General features: G+C 31.4%; 2 protein-coding genes and 1 long non-coding RNA gene across 4 annotated transcripts; 1 reads left to right on the top strand and 2 right to left on the bottom strand.

Annotated features, from left to right (window-relative positions):
- The first annotated feature begins 4,450 nt into the window (after window positions 1-4,450).
- On the top strand, window positions 4,451-8,056 carry LOC148772873 (uncharacterized). Of its 2 annotated transcripts, XM_088820082.1 has the most exons (9): window positions 4,451-4,605; window positions 4,683-4,753; window positions 5,742-6,099; window positions 6,557-6,624; window positions 6,692-6,865; window positions 6,996-7,214; window positions 7,297-7,389; window positions 7,508-7,594; window positions 7,675-8,056. In XM_088820082.1, the coding sequence occupies exons 3-9, from the start codon at window positions 5,742-5,744 to the stop codon at window positions 8,044-8,046; spliced, it is 1,371 nt and encodes a 456-aa protein (XP_088676208.1). In that variant the 5' UTR covers window positions 4,451-4,605; window positions 4,683-4,753; the 3' UTR covers window positions 8,047-8,056. The 2 variants fall into 2 exon arrangements, with proteins under 2 accessions (XP_088676208.1, XP_088676205.1); XM_088820079.1 differs by lacking the exons at window positions 4,451-4,605; window positions 4,683-4,753 and having other exon boundaries at window positions 5,617-6,099.
- Window positions 8,057-16,784: 8,728 nt separating this feature from the next.
- On the bottom strand, window positions 16,785-17,320 carry LOC148772872 (uncharacterized). Its single transcript, XR_016032963.1, has 3 exons — window positions 17,292-17,320; window positions 17,087-17,166; window positions 16,785-16,996 (listed from the first exon to the last, which is right to left on the bottom strand). It is a non-coding gene; the product is annotated as an uncharacterized LOC148772872 (long non-coding RNA).
- Window positions 17,321-18,785: 1,465 nt separating this feature from the next.
- Window positions 18,786-20,017, bottom strand: LOC148772871 (peptidyl-prolyl cis-trans isomerase FKBP43-like). The gene is made up of 5 exons (XM_088821217.1): window positions 19,945-20,017; window positions 19,700-19,785; window positions 19,359-19,615; window positions 19,160-19,254; window positions 18,786-19,048 (listed from the first exon to the last, which is right to left on the bottom strand). Exons 1-5 carry the CDS (start codon window positions 19,955-19,957, stop codon window positions 18,939-18,941), a joined length of 561 nt encoding a protein of 186 aa, XP_088677343.1. The 5' UTR covers window positions 19,958-20,017; the 3' UTR covers window positions 18,786-18,938.
- Between the last annotated feature and the right edge of the window lie 26 nt (window positions 20,018-20,043).

The raw sequence follows: 20,043 nt of genomic DNA, 5'->3' as shown, positions 1-20,043 counted from the left end.
CAACCACATCAATATTATTATTTTGTTTGGGATCTTTTTGTTTGTTTGAGTTATTCACGGAGTAACGTGATAAAATTACCGTCTATTATTGTAAAATTAGTAATATTACTGTAACTCACAGTAATATTAATTTTTTTTGGCTTTTTAATTTGTTTACATTTGTTGAACGGTCAACATAGTAATATTATTCTATTACACAAAATAATGAGTTTTGTTGTGTTAATATTATTGTGCTAGAGATTAATATAGCAATATTACTGTGTTAAACTGTAGTATAGTTAATTTTACTGTGTTTAACAGTAATATAGTTAATATTACTGTCAATCACAAGGAAAAGGGACTCCTACCTAATCTATAATAAGGAAACTTATAAATACGCAAGTCCTAACCATAAAACACTCTAAAATAATAAAAACATTATAAATCTTAAATTAAAAACGTGCATAAATAAATTAGATAACTTGATCTTCAAGTCGACTTCTCGATCACCCTTCTTAACTCGCGTAGACAATTGGTTGTGCACGTGCAAGAACTTGAAGCTCGATTTATGCCATCTTCCACTCCGAATATCTCTGCCCAAAACACGAAAGTTATAGATCTTTCAGTTTAATTCAAAATAAATTTGAATCACCTTAAATGAATATTATTCTCCCAAACAGTAATATTATTAATATTATTAAAATACATGGTCAATGTGCTTATTGGTTAAAGGGATGAGCTTATTGGCGTAAGAGATATAGCCCCAAACCTAGAATAATAAAGATGGTTAGTTGATCATGAACTTATGTACAAAAACCCCATATTTTCAAATACGGCAAAAATGAAACAATTAATGCAAACTCATTTTCAAGTAATCACCAAATACAACAAATTGCGAAAAGGCCCATAAGGGGCACTTAATTAGAAAAGATTCATCCTACTTTTTTTGTTTTGAAAATATATCGACTCCATTTAAATTTATTTCTAATTAGGGATATCTTATTTTTTTTGTCTTTTATTTATACCAAACTTGCCCCAAACTCATTGAAACCATAATTCAACTCTAATTTCACGATTTAAACTCTAATTTAGCCTGAATTTCACCAATTAGTCAATTTTGAGCGCCACCACTAGTTAGCCGTCGTTCACTTTTTTTTCAAACTTTTCTTTTTTGCCTAATAATAATAATAATAATAATAATAATAATAATAATAATAATAATAATAATAATAATAATAATAATAATAATAATAATAATAATAATAATAATAATAATAATAATAATAATCAAAATAATAATAATAATAAGAATAATATTAATAATAATAATAATAATAATAATAATAATAATAATAATAATAATAATAATAATAATAATAATAATAATAATAATAATAATAATAATAATAATAATAATAATCATAATAATAATAATAATAATATAATAATAATAATAATCATAATAATAATAATAATAATAATAATAATAATAATAATAATAATAATAATAATAATAATAATAATAATAATAATCATAATAATAATCATAATAATAATCATAATAATAATCATAATAATAATCATAATAATAATAATAATAATAATAATAATAATAATAATAATAATAATAATAATAATAATAATAATAATAATAATAATAATAATAATAATAATAATAATAATAATAATAATAATAATAATAATAATAATAATAATAATAATAATAATAATAATAATAATAATAATAATAATAATAATAATAATAATAATAATAATAATAATAATAATAATAATAATAATAATAATAATAATAATAATAATAATAATAATAATAATAATAATAATAATAATAATAATAATAATAATAATAATAATAATAATAATAATAATAATAATAATAATAATAATAATAATAATAATAATAATAATAATAATAATAATAATAATAATAATAATAATAATAATAATAATAATAGTAATAATCATAATAATAATAATAATCATTAATCATCATAATAATAATAATAATAATAATAGTAATAATCATAATAATAATAATTATCATTAATCATCATAATAATAATCATTAATCATCATAATAATAATCATAATAATAGTAATAATATATGAAGCATCTAGTTCAAGTTTGGATGGTTGATGCTAGTATTAATACTCAAGACGGTTTTATGGAGCTTGGTACTCTCATGTTCGGTTGTTGGGAGATTTGGAAAAGTCGGTGCAGGGCAATCTTCGAGGATACTCCGATGAATACGACCACTATTACTCGAAGTATATTCTCACATCTTCGAGCTTTGAACGACGCTTTCTTGGGAAAACGCCCAATGAAACTGATGGGTCGCCTCATAATCCAACAATTAAATTTGGAGGTTAAGCCACCTCCATTGACTAGGGGCAGCTGGATAAAGTGGAACCCTCCGAATCCACTTCAAGTCAAGGTCAACGTGGACGGCTCAAGAAAAGGGGATGAATGTTCCGGTGGTGGGTTAATTCGGACTCATGATGGATCTTTTATTCGAGGTTTTTCTAATTTTTACGGTCAAGGTAATCACATTCTTGCAGAAGCGCAGACAATTCTCGATGGGTTGCGAATTTGTCATGAGATGGGTTTTACACAGGTTAAAGTGGAGTCAGATTCCAAATTAGTTATCGATATGATTTATCATAAAGCCATAGTTGCATGGGAGTTAATTTACGTCATCAGATGCATTAGAAGACTTCTCAAGGACGATTGGCACGTGATGCATATTTATCGAGAGGGTAATCGGGTGGCAGATGGGTTAGCTAAGTTGGCTCATGAGCACAAAGAGAGGAAGCTATTTAAAGTTGTAAACGAACTTCCTCGCTATATTAGACCTTTATTACTTCACGATAGGATTGGAATTCCTCAGTTTCGTAGATTTTCAAGAAGCAAATGAGGGCGCAAATTAAAAGCAAGGCAGGCTGGTGGAATTGGCAAGCAAATGCATTTTTACTAGCAACTTGGGTGGGGGTCATTCTAGCAATTCCAGCAAATATTGGGATAATGATGGTGAATAGGAAGAGCATTGTTCGTCAGGTGATAATGGAAGTTGGCAAAGAAGATATTTTGGATAATTACATTAGTGGCAACAAATGGGGGCAATTATGTTATTTTCGTTTTTTTAGCTTTATTAGGCAGCTTTATAGTTTATTTCATTTTAGCCCCATTTTAGGGCCTTTTTGTATTAGAAAGGTTAGGGTTGCCCCAGACTTTTTATTACCATTGTAGGGGTACTCTTTTACCTTGTGTAGGCCCACAAGGTTTTTAACGAGGCCCCAAGTCTTTCGATAATAATGGAATAATAAAGTTTTTTCGGCCAAAAAAAAAAAAAAAAAAAAAAAAATAATAGTAATATAATAATAATAATAATAATAATAATAATAATAATAATAATAATAATAATAATAATAATAATAATAATAATAATAATAATAATAATAATAATAATAATAATAATAATAATAATAATAATAATAATAATTATAATAATAATAATAATAATAATAATTATAATTATAATTATAATAAAAATAATAATAATAATAATAATAATAATAATAATAATAATAATAATAATAATAATTGGGAAAATAATATTATTGTTTGGGAGAATAGTATTAGTAATATTTTTATGTTAATATTAATATTAATATTATGGTTTTGGCCTACAATATTAATGTGTTAATATTAATACCTTAGCCCGCGCGAGAGACTTTTGGGCCAGCAGGGAATGTTTTGGCCTTCAATATTAGTGAGATTGTTAACACTGAGTTGGGGGGTGGGTGGTGGGGGGGGGGGGACTGGCCGGTCAACGCCGGCTATCGGCTGGGAAAAAAAAAATTCAGAAAAAAAAAGTTTTCAAAAAAAAAATCCAATGCTGGAATCTGGAAGGAAAAAAATATTTTGTGAAGAAAAGTAAAATCAAAACTTCTCATCCAAACTGACTCATTGGTTTTAATATGTAATCACTACAAAAAAAAGCATCTTTTGTGACAAGTTGTTATGACGAACAAAAATATCGTCACAATACATGCTAGATAGTGTGACAACATACAATTTTGTCACATATTGTTGAGTTTTATGCGACAATATTAATTTTATCGCACAAATATAGTTTTATGGGACAAAAGTATTTAATCATCATATAAACTAACGCGGGCTTGAACAGGGAATAGGCGCGCACTGTGTCGTGACAATATGTATTTATTCGAGACAAAATAATTTCGTCGCAATTAAATTTTACGTGTGACAAAACTTATATCGTCACTATAAAACAAAATTATATAAAAATAATTATTTTCGATAATTATTGTATTCCCTCCAGAATTTCCCTCTAATTTTTCCTCTTCTTTTTGTGATAAATTTATTTTTGTCTTTTAAAATTCAAAACTACGTAGTTTTAATAGTTATAGACTTCTAGGCAAATTAGACCTACACTTTCACGCATAAATCCTAATATTATATTTCCAAAAGTTTTCTCCCAAATCAAAATACTTTTCCCCCAAATTAAAATACCTTTCCACAGTAGAATTTGGAAGACGAAAAGGAGGACTCTACCCTGTTAATAGCCGTCGACAATCTATGCCGTAAGTTTACACTGTAACACGACCCTCGTCGTTTTTCTCTTTCTTGATTGCCAGTGACGAAATATTTTTTTCCACAGAGTTTTGAGAACGTCGATTAAAGAGTGACGAAATAGCTGGGAATTTTTTCCACAGAGTTCTGGATTTTAAGGTAAAGTTTGAGAAATTTGGGAATTGTAATTGTTTGTTTTCTTTTACTCGCCCTATTCTTTTATGTTGGTGCGTGCGTCTCTAGGTTATTGATTGGTTTTTTTTTTTCCGATACAATTTTTCATAGTGATACAATTTTACAATTTTTTACAATTCCGATACAATTTTACAATTTTACATAGTGGCTTGCGGATTTGTAATTCTATATCCATGCCTAAGATGTTTTTTCATATTTTAGAAAAATCATGTTTATCTTAAATGATTACTTGATTAGTTCATGAGCCTTGAAATTTGTGTTATGTTAAATGGCTGATTACTAAGATTTATATGGAGAATGAGATTTTTTTTAGTTTTATTTCCTTCCTAATTCACATCTGTAACAGTGTGAAAAAAAATATTCCTAACAGTCTATAAGTAATTTGTTTGAAGCCTGCTATCTGCAAATGTTCTATTTTCTATGTTTTTAATAAACCAATATATTAATACTCATCTACTTGTTTATGCAGCTTTTTAGTTATATTATATTATTCAATATGCCTTTTCTTTGTAGGTACATGATGATGGATAAAAGTTGGATTAAAGAGAAAAATAAGTTTTCTAGTTTATATGTTAATGGTGTCAAGTCATTTATTAACTTCGCTAAGCAAAATGTGATGGGGTCTGATAATTTGATTCGTTGTCCATGCGTTAGTTGCAACAATGCATACCATAAAACAACATATGAAGTAGAAATAGATTTGCATATCAATGGATTCTCCCATACTTATGTAGATTGGATATTTCATGGAGAGACAGTACATATATATTTCCTATTGCTGCAATTCATGTCCTATACTCTTGCTTTGGTTCTTATTTGATTTTCATATTGCTGCAATGTGTTAATGTGCATGTCTGTTTCCTTTACTTTTTTTTGCATTATATTCTTTTTTTAATTACGAAATATTGAATGCATGTCAACTGTATTTAATTTCTTATATTATGTTTTTCAGATGTCGTCAGCAACAAAATTTAAGAAGGTCCGTAAGGCACAAGGGCTCGGCAGGGTTGACTGTGCAAAAAAAACTACTACAAATGGTAGGGCGTCAACAAGTTCAATGCCAACAACTATAAATAGAAGTGCATCGAAGAGCAACGCATCTGTAAATGTAAATCCACCTGCATCAGCTCTACAGGTTTCATCTCGTTCAGGTTCAACCTCAGGGAATGGTTCAACATCAGCAACTTCAGCATTGAATCATAATTCAGAAGGACTTATGAGCCCTACTAATAATACACCACCACATACTGAAGCAATACCTGATTGTGAGGCATCCGAACCTAACTTTGAAGCATCAACAGCTATTCCTGGTAATCATTTCCTTACTTTTTTTTAAGAGTAACATCATAGTTGTTTTATTTTTTTACCTTACTTTTATTCTTATTATTGAGTTACTGTTTAGGTAATCTTTGTATGCATAACAACCTTTTGATCTGTTTATGTTATTTGAAGTGCATTGTTTGATTGGAATTAACTTAACTTTGATGAAAATTTAACAAAAGACTGTATAATTTGTTGTTTATTCACTTTTTGTGTGAATACAGAGTTCCAAAATATTCACGGCTAGCTAATCTCTGCTATTTTGTGCGTGGAATTTGTTAAATGCATTGGTGTTGATCATGAACTAATGAAGCTCAAAATGTTGTTTTTTTCTATTTTCTGCTATTTTTGTTTTCAATTGGAAAATATTCATATAACTTTTCATTTAACTATTGTATCACTATTTTCTATATGATATTTTTATTTCTCATTTGTTTCCTAGGTTAGGAACCATTGTTAAACGAAGTGGTCGTGGTGTAAGCAGAGGCTTAAATCTGGACAAGATAGTGAAACAAGTAAGGCTTTGTAATGTTGTCAAACTTGTAATAATAAGTTCTTGAAATGCATGATCTTTTTTTACAGAGCGGAAAGATGAAGATTGTGTTCAATCCTCATGAGAAAATACCGTCTCAAAATGAGGAAAAATTTTCTGAGGGTATAGGAATTGCGGTAAGAACATGTGCAGAACTTGAAGGCGTATCTAGGTGGAGACAAATTCAAGAGACAAACAAAGAAGTTTGTCGTAGAAGATTGTTGGTAAATCTTTATTATTACTTCATTTCTTTAAGGTTTAATGGAAAAATATATCTGTTTTTAATAATTATTTATTTTTGTTCAAGTATAATGAACTTTATCTCTTTTTTTTTTTGTTTTTTTTTCTTTTAAGCAATGGTTTGAAATTGAGGAATGGAACTCGGACCGTGTTCAAAGAATTGTTGATCAAATGTTTCAAACTGCATATCGACATTGGAGAAACAGATTGAGTGGATGCTACAAGAATGTCGTAGAAGAAGGAAAAAATCCAAGGGATATGAGTCCACGTGAGGAAGTACCAATAGCAAAATGGCATGCAGTATGTGATTGGCTTGAATCCGATGAATATGAGGTTAATCATCTGATTAAATAAGAAAATAGTGTGTACTTGCATATTGGGTAAATTAGTGAACTATATATACATATTAATGCAGGAACGATCATTGATCAATATAAATAGTAGAAGTTGTTTGCCTTTCAACCATACTTCAGGGAAGATTAGATACCTTTCTCGCTATAGGAAAATGGTATGAATTTTTTTATTCTCAATATTATAAGCCTGCTTCATACTTCAAATATGTAATTATATAATAATGTGTTATTTTACTATTGTTTATGAGCTAATTATTGTTGCATTTCGTACAGGCTACTCCGAGCAAGATTGAACTATGGAGGAAAACTCATGTTGACAAAGCTGGTCAATTTGTTAACTCTGAAGCGGCAAAGAAATTTGTAAGATAATTTACAATTATGTTATATATTCTTTCTATACAGTATATTTTATATATTTGATATATATGTTAACGTTGTAGGGTAAAATGATGGAATTAGAAGAAACATCAATGGACGAAGGAGAAACTTCCATGTCTGAGGATCAAATTCTTGTAACAACACTTGGTCGTAGATCAGGATATCAAAAAGGCATGGGATATGGGGTAGATGTATCTCGTGGCTATAAATATTCATCAAATGCTCAACAAGAAAGTGAAATTGAGCTTCAGAATGCAAAGAGCATGATTAGTACCCTCACCACAGAACTAGCGGAGCAAAAGGAAAAAAACAAGAGTTATGAAGGAAAAATAGAGAATTTGGAAGTACAAATGCAACAAATGCGTCAATTCTTTTTACAGATGCAAGGGACTAACACTTCACAGACATCTAATGGTAAGAATCTTTATGACTAAAACGTTTCAATATGACTGAACTAGTACAATATTTTAAGTGGAATTATTAGAAGGGATTGGATCGATGAAAAGTCGTTGTTAGATTAATGCATCGCTTGCTTTGTTGTTGAATTCTGCCATTATGTAATATTGTTTATTTCTAAGTTATTTTTAATGGTCAGATTTATATAATTATTTTCATTGTACGTGTTTCACATAATCATATATAGAAATATACATTATATTTGCTGAAATGTGATATTTATTTATTTGTTTTTTTATTATTATTATTGTTATGACAGATCAATCCATGTGATTGGCTACTTCTAATGGTGGATTTGGTAGCTGGAGCTTGTGATGGTGTTCAGGCAAAGTAGATGGTTCCACGTATTGGATTTTATTTTTAATTTTTTTGTTTCAATGAGAAATTTAAATTTGTTTTGAATGATTTTTAGTTATGCACTTGGATATATAGTTTATTCATTTCAGATGTAGATTTGAACCTAGTATTCAAGTATTTTTAGTTTCAGAATGACTCTTGATTTCAATGGAATAGAATTTTTAATTTTTATATGTTTTTGACGAAGCGATTGTGTCAATAAATCATTTTGTTGAAGTGACAAATATTTCGTCATAAGACTTTCTTATTGTGACAACTTATTTAATCTTTGGGGACGAAGCAATTGTCACATAGATTATTTAGTTGACGAGACAAACTATTTCGTCACATAAATAACTTATTGAGACATCCTATTAAAGATGTCGGGACAAAATGAATTGTCTCAAGAAATCATTTAGTTTACGTGACAAAACATTTTGTCATATGAACTCTCTTATCGTGCCAATCTGTTGGATATATTGGGACGAAATATATGTCTCAACAGATTGTTCAGTTCATGTGACAAAAACGTTTGTCACAACAACGAAGCTAGAGACCGATGTGTTGTGACGAATTCAGCTTGTACGACAACATTTATGAGTTTATATGACACAAATGTCGTCACGAAAGCATGCACTGTCGCGACGAATTGAGGTTTTGTCAGTCATTCGTGACGAACGTACAATTCGTCACTTCACACCTTTCGTGGCAGGCCTTATACGACAACCACTGTGACGAATTATTTTGTCATAACAGAGTGTTGTGACGAAATTGAGACTTTATATGACGATTTTCTGTGTCACATAAGATACATTTTTTTGTAGTGAATCTTAGCAGGTATGAACTACTGCACAAGGATCTTCACTCACTCCTGCAGGAGTTGTGGAGGATATTGACTGAATTCGAGGTTGTGGAACTGAGTTTAGATACAGAGAGATCAATGGCGCAGCTGACTTTTCGGCAAAATTTGAGCTATTATGATCAATGATACTATGCTTACTTTTGATACTTGCCCTACTTTTTTTAACAATATAGTATGTAATGATTGTAATAGTATGTACCATCAGGCATGTAAAACTGCTCTTTGTACCAAAATTCTTATTTTGAAAACCTGATACAATAGTTTGTTTGCCTATTCAAAAAAAAAAAAAGAAAACAAAAATCTTTCCTCTTATCCATAAAGAAGTTTCTTTAACTAGAAGTGTAAGAAAACTCTCATTCTTCTTCTTCCTTTTCAATTTCAAAAATCCCCCAAAGTTTTCTTCTATTTTTTTGTAATTTGTTAAAGGTTTTTGTAGTGGGTTATTCAATCCGTAAATTTCTTCATATTACTAAGAGAAACTAGATAATAATTCCGTGTTCTTGCTACAAGTGATTCAACACCAATATTACTATATTACTCTCTTGTGTTTTCCTCTTCTTCTTTCTTAATTCTTGATGGCCGAAAATGTGGGAAAATATTGGATTCTCTTTAAGTGTTGTTTAAGGATGCATGCATGTAAAGGTCCAGACTTAAAATGGTGAAATCTTGAAGAAATTAAAAGTTATGTAATATATTCTAATTTCTTGATTTTAAAGCTTAGATGGTAAGAATAAATGGTGGTTATGGATAATATATATGCAGTTTAATAGGAGAATTACACTTTTCGTCCATAATGTTTTGCCCGATTTCACTTTTGGCCCCTCGTTCCAAAGTGAACAAAATACACCTCAAAGTTCAATTTTAAACAGATTTGATCCCCTCCCTCATGAGTCCAGCCCGTTCCTATCTAACCGAAAACACTATTTTGGGGCTAAAGTTGAAATTTAAAACTTTTCTAGGACTCGAAAATAATATAGTTTTAACTATTATTATATTTTAAGAGCTATGTATTTAATAGGGCAAATTCCACTTTTCCCCCTTATACTCCGAGTCGAAATCATTTTACTCCATTCTACTCTCGTTGCATCGATCCACCCCCTTATACTTGTAAAATTGTTCCAATGTAATCCTAACGTTAGTTTTCAAACTTTTGACTTTGACACCGTTTGGTCAAAGTGGTGGAAATTACAAAACAACAAAAAAAGAAAAAGAAAAAAAAACACCCAAAACATATCCTACAAATCTTCTTTCGCTCTCACTTAAAAACACACTCTCTCTCGTACACAAATGCTTATAATTTTTTGATTATTTCTGCAAATGCTTGAATTTTTTACGAGGTTTGATAAGTGAAGATGATAGTTCAGCTGCAGCAAACAAAAGAGCAGATTTTTGTCAAGATATCAATCTTGATCTTCGGATTCGAACTTGTGGATGTGCAAATGAGAAAAATAAACAAGAAAATAAAGAATTTTTTTTCACTACAGCACAGTTTCATGAATTTCGCAGCCAAATACTTGTCTGTTTATAAACTCTGGTTTGTCGTTGTGCAAGTATTATTTGTGTATGTGTGTTTGTTCTTTTTGTGTTTTGTTGTCATATGAAATGGGTGTTTTTTTATTTTTATCATTTGTTTTTTGTGGTTTTGTGATTCTGTGAATTGTTAAATTTTAGGTTGTTCATCTTGTGGTAAATTAAATGTCTGAAAGAAGATCTCCAAGGATTGTGAACTGTAACTAAAGCATTTGCAGATACAACAAAAAATACGTGGGATTGTATGGAATGAGAGTGTGTTTTTGGGTGAGAGAGAAAGAAGACCTGCATATGGTGCTTTAGTAGGGCTTTTTTTGTAATTACTGACTTTGACTAAACACTTTCAAGGTCAAAATTTCAAAAATTAACATTAAGGGCCACATCAGAAGTTTTTTACAAGTACAATGGGGTAAACTGATCAGACCCAGAGTAGAAGGGGTGAAGTATAATTTCCCCTATTTAATGTTATGTATTTCCTTATTTTGCAATTATTATAAAAAAATAAAAAAAAAAGAAGAAAAAAAAATGAATTGGAGCTCTTCCCGTCAAATCCCACAAGAGAATACCTTCATCTTCTTCCCCGACATGCCCAGCCGTCGTCGCCACTATCGGCATTTCTTCGGATATGCTCACCCTCCTTAGACCACCGCCGCCACCAACCCCTCAACTTCTACTATTCTCTTTCAACTTGACTCCAATTTTAATCCTAAAATAAAACACCTTCTCTACAACGGGTTTTTCACATTTTGTACCTTCGAAATACACTATTTTGGCACTTTGCACCCTTCAATTGCGAAATTGGCAGATTGCACCCTTCAAACATAAATTTCTTGGCACTTTGCACCTCAAGCCACTTTGGCTTAAAAATGTACCGGCAACTTGTTAGGAAAGGGCAAATTTATCATTCTCTTACTATCCTCCCAGCCCAACTCCTTTAATTGTTCCCCATTTTTCATCCCTCTCATTGCCTAGTGCAATCCATGTTAGCTATTATATTAGTGGGTAGTTTATTTCATTATGTATTAGTGGGTAGTTTTATATTAGAACTAATTGCAAATACCTTCCATGTGTAATCTCTAATTGGTAAATACTCCCCTGTCAAAAAAAAAAAAAAAAAAAAAAACTCACCAACGCCCCTCGTGTAATCAAATTCAAAACTCACAGCATCCTCTATATTTTTAGGCATTGACTAAAAGTGAAATGACACAAATAGTCTACAAGTTTTTCACCCATTAGTAAAATATTTTTTAAAATTTTCTCAACTATGTTATTAATTTAATTCAACCAAATTTTATTAGACAATTATTTTTAATTTTTCTTGATGTGTAGTTATTTTTCATTTTATAAACATTATTTATTAATAATTTTGTAATTATAAAATATAAACAGAAATTAAACATATATTGTTGTATTAAAAGATTTTATATGTTTTATATTTTTTTTATATTAAATTTTAATTTACATTAAAAAATAAGAGAAAAGAAAAAAAAAAGAGCAAAAATAACTCTTCATCTTCCCCGCTCCACCCCACCCTACCGACCACCCAAATCAACAGTTCTTCTCCCCACGCACCTGCCCCACCACCGGCTCACCTTTCTTGCACCTCGACCTTCGCGTAGTACAATTCTCCTTCAATTTCACTCTTCCTATGGCAGCCCATATCTGGAATTTGAACAAAGACGGCGACGGCGGCGATTATGTGCAGGAGAAAAAAATCTTACCTTTACACAACTCTCTCTCGCTAAGAAATGGGTGGTGCCAAACGGCGGCGGTGACTAGGGAGAGAAATTTCAAGGAGTAGATGGGTAGCGGTGGTGCGAGACGGGCCAAAATGCGGCGGTGACGAGGGAGGGAAATTTGAAGGAGTAGGTGGGTGGCGGTGGTGCGAAACAGGCCAGAGAGCGACGGTGGTGCTCGACGATCCAGAAGGCGGCGGTGGTGCTAGACGGGCGAGAAGGCGGCGGCGATGCCGAACTTTTTCCGGGCTGGGACGTGGCCGTGGGCGGCATAGTGGAACGAGTAGGCAGAGTGGAACGAGGAAGAAGATCTGAAAAAATCTTTAATTTTTGTTTCTTATTGCAATTTTGGAAATTTTAAAATTTACAATTTGATCCTATAAATTATAGTTATTTATAATTTGACCACTCAGATTTTTTATTTACTTATACAAGGGTATCTATGACATTTCACCCTTGAAATAGCATAAAAATTCGCAGAGCCCGCGAGTGAGAGACACGATTTGCGTTAAGGGGTCTAGATGCATTGACTTTGGTTACACGAGGGGGCGTTGGTGAGTTTTTTTTTGACAGGGGATATTTGGCAATTAGAAATTACACAGGGGAGGTATTTGCAATTAGCTCTTTTATATTATGTTAGTGGGTCAGTTATTTAGTTCATGGTGTTAGTAATTTAGTGGATTATTAAACGAGTTAGTGAATTCTTATTTTATGTTTTGTGTATCCCTCTATAAAGACTATTTCCATTGAAGTTTTACATATCGATTACAGTAGTTCCCTTCATCTCTTTGTGTTTTCATTGTTGTTATCATCTTTCATTTACTATAAATCCAGCCAGTGAAGAACTTGGGCATCGGGGTCTGTCCCAGAAACGACATCGGAAACAATATTCAGAATAATACCTCTGAACACAGTGATCCTACCAGTACCCTGGCACCCAACTGAATCTGAGAAGCAAGTTTTCCGCCATTGAGGCAATCGATCGAACACCTGATGGGTCGCGCATGGAGAAGTAAGGAGAGGTGAGCTGGTTGAGCAACTCACCGGAGGAATGCATCTAGTTCGATCATCAATGGTGAACCTGAGGAATCTTCTGTGTTTGAGATCACGGGTCACAAGAAACCCGACTATCTCAGCGCGTGACAAGAACGTGCCTTTACAAGAGAAAGACGATGGGTCTTTTGGACTCGGGGAACATAAAGGAAATTGAAGGCTTAAAATTTTTACGTCAATGTTGTAGAGAGCAACTTCCATTGTTAATCTTAACAAGGAATAAGATTTCGTAATTTTTTTCTTAATTTTTTATTTTCTTACATTTAGGTACAATTACAGAGCGGGAAGTTTTGGGGCTGAGAATTAAAGTGGGGGAAGTTTCAATATTTGAAGCTTTAATCTTAAATTATTTTTTGGTCATCTTCTTAAGTTTAGTGTTTTTTGGTTAAAAGGAGCTAGGGGATGAAAAATGGGGGACGATTAAAAGGAGTTGGGATAGGAGGATAAAAAGAGAATGACAAACTTTCCCCCATTTCAGATTTTCTAACAAATTGCCCTTAAATGTTTCAAGTCAAAAGTAATTTGGGGTGCAAAGTGCCAAGAAATTAATCTTTGAAGTGCAATATGGCAATTTCGCAATTTAAGGGTGCAAAGTGTGAAAAATGTGTCATTTGAGGTGCAACATGCCAAAAACCCCTCTAAAACTCTCCATTTACTCCCACCTCTCTCCAGCAAACCACTTAAATAACATTTACTACTACAACACTCCTCATAGACTTAAGCTCCGGCTTTTCCATTCGATCTTCGCCACTGACCAGACTTCTCCGCCGCTGCCACCGCCGACCAGTCATCTCCGCCGCCGCAGCAGCAGCAGCGGCCGTCTAATTCCGATGCCAGTATAAGGAAGTTGCCGTAGCACTAGCTATTGCGGATCGTGTGCTTTACAAACTCGCCCTTGTTCCAGTGAAGGGATTCCCCTTCTTTCTTGCTTAGCTCACCGCTTACGGATATTTTCTAGTTGTAATCTTTAAAATTATTTAAATTTTGTAAATTATTGAACAAAATTAGGCCAAACTAAGAATTAAGAATGGGGTTAATTGCAAATACCAATCCTGTGAAATCTCTAATTGTCAAATACCCCCCTATCAAAAAAAAATTCACACATATCCCCTTGTGTAACATATTTTGAAGCACACTGCACCCATTGTCATTTTAATCTTTGACCAAGCGTAAGAAGACGAGAATGCCCCGGGGGCTTTATTGCAATTAGTAAATCTTGTTAGTTTTTTAACATGTTTTTAATAGTTTTTCAATAATAATAATAATAATAATAATAATAATAATAATAATAATAATAATAATAATAATAATAATAATAATAAATAAATAAATAAATAAATAAATAAAAAAAGAAGAAAACATCTTCAGTACCCAACAACAACCCACCACCCACGCACATCCCCAACCATCCTACACCACCACCAGGCTCACGTCCTCACCACCACCACCACCACCACCACCACCACCACCACCACCACCACATTTTCCACATATCCGCAACACAAACTCCAAGCAAAAAAATTCAACAATGGACACAATACATCTAAAATTCACATGTTGAATACATTTAATCCACTCATCTTACTGGCTTAATGCAAAAATAAAATTGGACCTAAAATTAGGTTATATTAACATTATTTTCTCTCGATTTCTTCATCTAAATCTACTAAGATCTTCTACAAAAAATGGAGGATTGGACGATCTTCTCACAATTGAGGTCGCCACCATGCCGCGGCGGTTGGTGGTGAGACCGGTGCGACGGCAACGGTCATTCTTGGAGTTGCAGAGGCGAGAAAGCAATTATGTGAGTGGTTTCTACAGATTTTTCGGGCTATGGGTTCTACAGGAAGATTTTTTAAACAGGTTTGAGGAAGATGAAGAAAGAAGAAGATACATGTTTTGACAGGGGTGGGTTTGATGGGTTTGAGGAAGATGAAGAAGGAAGGAGAGGAAAGAAAAAGAAGGGGAAAAAAAAAAAGAAAAAGAAAAAGAAAAAAGAGGCTTGGGGGTGTTTCTGACATTTCCCACGAAAAAAGGGAGAAAAATTCGCATTATCAGCGCGTGAGGGACACGATTTTCTCCGAGGGGTCTCGATGCCTTGACTTTTGTTACAAAGGGGCGCATGGGCGAATATTTTTTTGACAGGGGGGTATTTGACAATTAAAAATTTCACAGGGGTGGTATTTGCAATTAACTCTTAAGAATGCTTTAAAAATTAGTTTTCTAAGGTAATAGCTTAGTGATGAACAAGTGCCCTCAACCAATGTATTGCAGAATCTCATTTTTCTGGATTTAATTTTCAGTATGGGTACTAGCATAGGCTCTTTTGGTTTGTGGATTTTGAAACGAGGAAAATGAAAATGTAAGGAATAAGGAAGTCAAGGAATTTCAAAATCCCAATTATGTTGTTTCCTAAGGGCATCTCCAATAGAGTATGTAAAATATAGCACATTTGCTAAAATAAAAATAAAAATAAAAATTACTAGTTAAATCAATAAAGCATCTATAAAAATGAGCATATTTAATGGACCCATGAATGAGAAAATAATATAAAAAGAGTTGAGATATTGAAAGATCTGAAAAGAATACATAGCTAAGAATTAGAGATAATCCTTAAAGTCATTATAGAAAAAGAAAAAAAAGAAACCGAAATACCAAAATATTAAAAGTAGTGAAAAGGAGCATTCATTCATTCCTAAATATAGAGGTGTATCCCTTCACCATCATCTTCACTTTCAGAAACAACAAACCCTTTCTTCTTCTTCTTCTTCTTCGTTTTCTTCTTCAACACCTTTTCCTTTTTTCCTGTATGTTACAGTAAACATGATTAATATATATATTAACACCACCAAATATCCAAATATATCCAAATATATATATATGGAGCGAGGAGACGACGACAGTGGACAAACCTGATAATGGTCGGAGTCGGCCATAGAAAGTATCATCACTAATGGATTTGTCATCGATGAAACTATCATTAACGTCATATTTGTTCTCATCTTTTTCTCTTTTCTTCCGCGTTGAATCTTCCCACGATTCATCACTATACTCTATGTTAAATCCAAGTGGTTCTCTGTTGCCCCTTAAGTCAAGGACGACTAATAATTTTGACGAGGAAAATAACAATTAATAGTACGTAAAAAAACAAAAGAAAAAGGAGGAAAAAGGATACGAGTCGTCAGTTTGACGAGACGACGAACGATCGTAGAGATAGTGTCCAAGTAAAAACACACTTCGAGGTCCAACTACACAGAATTTAACATCTTGTTTATTGCTAAATATGAGATCCAAAATTTGGGTTTCGGTCTTATTTGGTATCAATGAACAAATAGAGATTGGCGTCTTCGATCCGTCCACATAGCACTCTACATAACTGTTATCTTTCGAGCTGCCTTTCCCCAGTGTCGCCTATTTCATTCATTCATTCATTAAATTAAATTATATATACTAAAGCGTACTTGTTACAAGCTACGGAATTAAATTTAATTAATTAATTACCTGTGTGAGTCGGAGACCTGTTTTACCGTCTCCAGGAACACACCTATAATATTCAGAAATTCCTCTTTTCACTTCAACACCTGCATTCAAATTAATATTATTCAAAACATCAATGAAAAATAGAATAAATAAATAAAAGATCATTTAATTTAATTTATATGAAATAATAGATGAGAGAACAATTAATTAATTAGAAGTTCCTTACTCCAGAAAGACATTGTATTACTTTTGTGCAGTGTGGGAGGTAAGGGTAGAGGCTATTTAAATACACCAAAATCCTCTTCTTCTTCTAATTGTTAGAAAAACCCTCAATATTATTTTATTCGCAAACATCCCCTACCTTTCAACTTTTTATAACAAATTACCCCATAGAAACTCACTACTGAGGGGTTTTTTTGATCATATTTTATTACATTAAACATTTAAAAGGTAATGTCTTATATTAGAAGATTTTCTTTTAGCCTGTTTCTCTTTAATTTATTATACTTCAACGTGATATTAAACATTATTAAGTAATTAAAAATCTTGAAAAATAGCAATACGTACATATATATTTTAATCAAAGATTTATTACCAAAAGCAATGGTCAATTATGTCCTTTATATGTAGTCATCATACGCTAAATTCACGTATAAATATTTGTTACCAAAATCACGGCTCAATTAAATATAACTTTACCTTACTTAAAGATCGTACCTACACAAATGAATATTTATATATATATGAACTTACATTACTTATTTTTGGCAGCTCCGGTATATATGATATTTAAATATTTGTTTCAAAATTGAAATGATATTCGCTGAGTACATGTGTTTGAAAAGAAAAAAAGAATATTTCCTAAATATTAACATATTGTATATATGATCTTCATTACTAAATGCAAGATTATGCTTCTAATCTAAATCAAGAATATTAAAGATTAGAATCATCATTCAATGATAATGATTTTGAATATTTAGAGATAATATTATAAGAAGATTGTATTCGAGATTTGGGGTGTAGTTAGGTGGGTCGCAATATATTTTATATCATATTATTCGTTTCATACTTATAGATATTATTCAAATTAATATTGTAAATTAAGATTTTTAAAATATTATATTGATTTACTATATTAGACGAAAATTAAATGTTAACTGGAAAATATTTATGAAAGTCAAAATCTTAAACTCTTCATTGATTTCCTTTTAATATATTATATCCCAAAATCATGGAACAATTAGTCAAGTTACATTATGATTAACGACTTATCTAATGTGTTACTAATTGAAGTTTTGATATCTTATGTGTGAGAGTTTAAGTGAATTTTAATTAACATAAATAAATTTGGTGGAACTAATTTTTCGGTTGGGGCAGAAGATTCTAATGGGTGAACCTACAAGCTAGGGTTTACAGGAGTTTAGAGAAAAATATTTTGTAAGGATATTCGCAAAAATAATAAAAATAAATCAAATACTTGTGAAAGAAAAATCCTGTACAGTGGAAAAATCAGATGGTGAAAAAATTAAAAAAAAAAACAATATATTTGTCTTAAGTTTGAAATGCTAACAATTGGAAACATCCAAAAAGTAAGATGGCCAATTTAGTAGTGTAGGGCCTCAATATTTAAAAAGGTCAATATATACTCCATATTTAAAAAGAGTCCAACTGTATATAATTAATTAGTAATCGTATGTAATAATAATAATGATGAACATTCAGTATTGGTAGCAGTAAAAACATGTACTGCATATGCAATATACAATAATATAAGAAAATATTTATTAAGAAAGATAGTAGCTTAGCTAGAGCATCCAGGGCAACAAATTATTAATAGAGAACAACACAAATGTGTGATGAATATTTATTTTTACTTCCCAAATATCGAAAACATGTATCCAGCTTCGACGTTGGAATCAACATCATTTTTCTTTTTCTCCTCCTCCTCCTTCTTCTTCTTCTTCTTGTCCGTGAAATTTTCTGTTAAGTACATCATTAAAAAATATTATATAATAAAAACAACTCCTCGATCATTTTATTAATTATTATTAGGTTCAACAATTAATTAAAGTATAGAGTATATTAATTAACCTGAGTTCCATGATTGTGTGGCGAGGAGTACAGAATCACCAATTGAATTTTCACCCATGCAATTACTATCCTCTCCATATTTCTCACCAACATCACTATTTTATTCACAAAGTAACAATTTTAATATTTTTCCATTTGCCAATTGACTACATATATAAGAAAAAAGAACAGAAATATTAATAAATAATAATTAGGATACGTTTTCGACGACGATGAGGGCGATGAATGATCGAGATAATGTCCAATGAGATTGACAGCTGAAGGACCAATGACTGAAAATTCAACAACTTCATTTTTGCTAAACATGAGATTCAAAGGACAACTTTCCAACTTGTTTGGTACCAAACTGCATATCGTAACTGCACCATTTCTTTCCACTTTGCATTCGACGTAACTTCTCGTTGAATTATTATTATTATTATTATTATTATTGCTGCCGTCTGATACCAGAGTCGCCTAATTAAATAACAAAATTAATAATCAATAATCAATAGATCGATCGATCTAGGATAAAGGATAATTAGCTAGTGAATTAATTACCAGTTTGATTTGAAGGTCACGGCCTTTAGCATCTCTCTCTAGCCAAGAATAATGAGTTTTAGGGTTACCCTTTTTCACCTGTATAGCTTCATTTACATCCATCATACAAATACAAATTAAATACCACTCCATTAATATAATTAAGTATTCAAAAACTAAGATATATATATTCCATTACAAAATATAATATAATTTTTTTTTATCTCTATCAAATTAAAAACAAGGAAGACGAAATCATTGCTTACCCCAGAAAGCCATTGATATGTATTGTTGACAAGAATATTATTTAATTGTACATAGTAGGGGCATAGCAGAAAGATGGGAGGGAATTTATTTATACTTGC

Source organism: Erythranthe guttata, chromosome 1, assembly GCF_056151865.1.
Source record: "Erythranthe guttata isolate IM_541 chromosome 1, IM_541, whole genome shotgun sequence".
Classification (NCBI taxonomy): Eukaryota; Viridiplantae; Streptophyta; class Magnoliopsida; order Lamiales; family Phrymaceae; genus Erythranthe; species Erythranthe guttata.
This window is presented reverse-complemented; position numbering and strand designations above follow the sequence as displayed.

Coding starts and splice junctions, on each gene's coding strand:
- LOC148772873 (XM_088820079.1), top strand. CDS start 5,703: ATGTCAACTGTATTTAATTTCTTATATTATGTTTTTCAGATGTCGTCA. Junction 6,625..6,691: donor TGGACAAGATAGTGAAACAA/GTAAGGCTTTGT, acceptor CTTTTTTTACAG/AGCGGAAAGATGAAGATTGT. Junction 6,866..6,995: donor TTTGTCGTAGAAGATTGTTG/GTAAATCTTTAT, acceptor TTTTCTTTTAAG/CAATGGTTTGAAATTGAGGA.
- LOC148772871 (XM_088821217.1), bottom strand. Junction 19,616..19,699: donor GTGACCTTCAAATCAAACTG/GTAATTAATTCA, acceptor TTATTTAATTAG/GCGACTCTGGTATCAGACGG. Junction 19,255..19,358: donor CCCTCATCGTCGTCGAAAAC/GTATCCTAATTA, acceptor TGAATAAAATAG/TGATGTTGGTGAGAAATATG.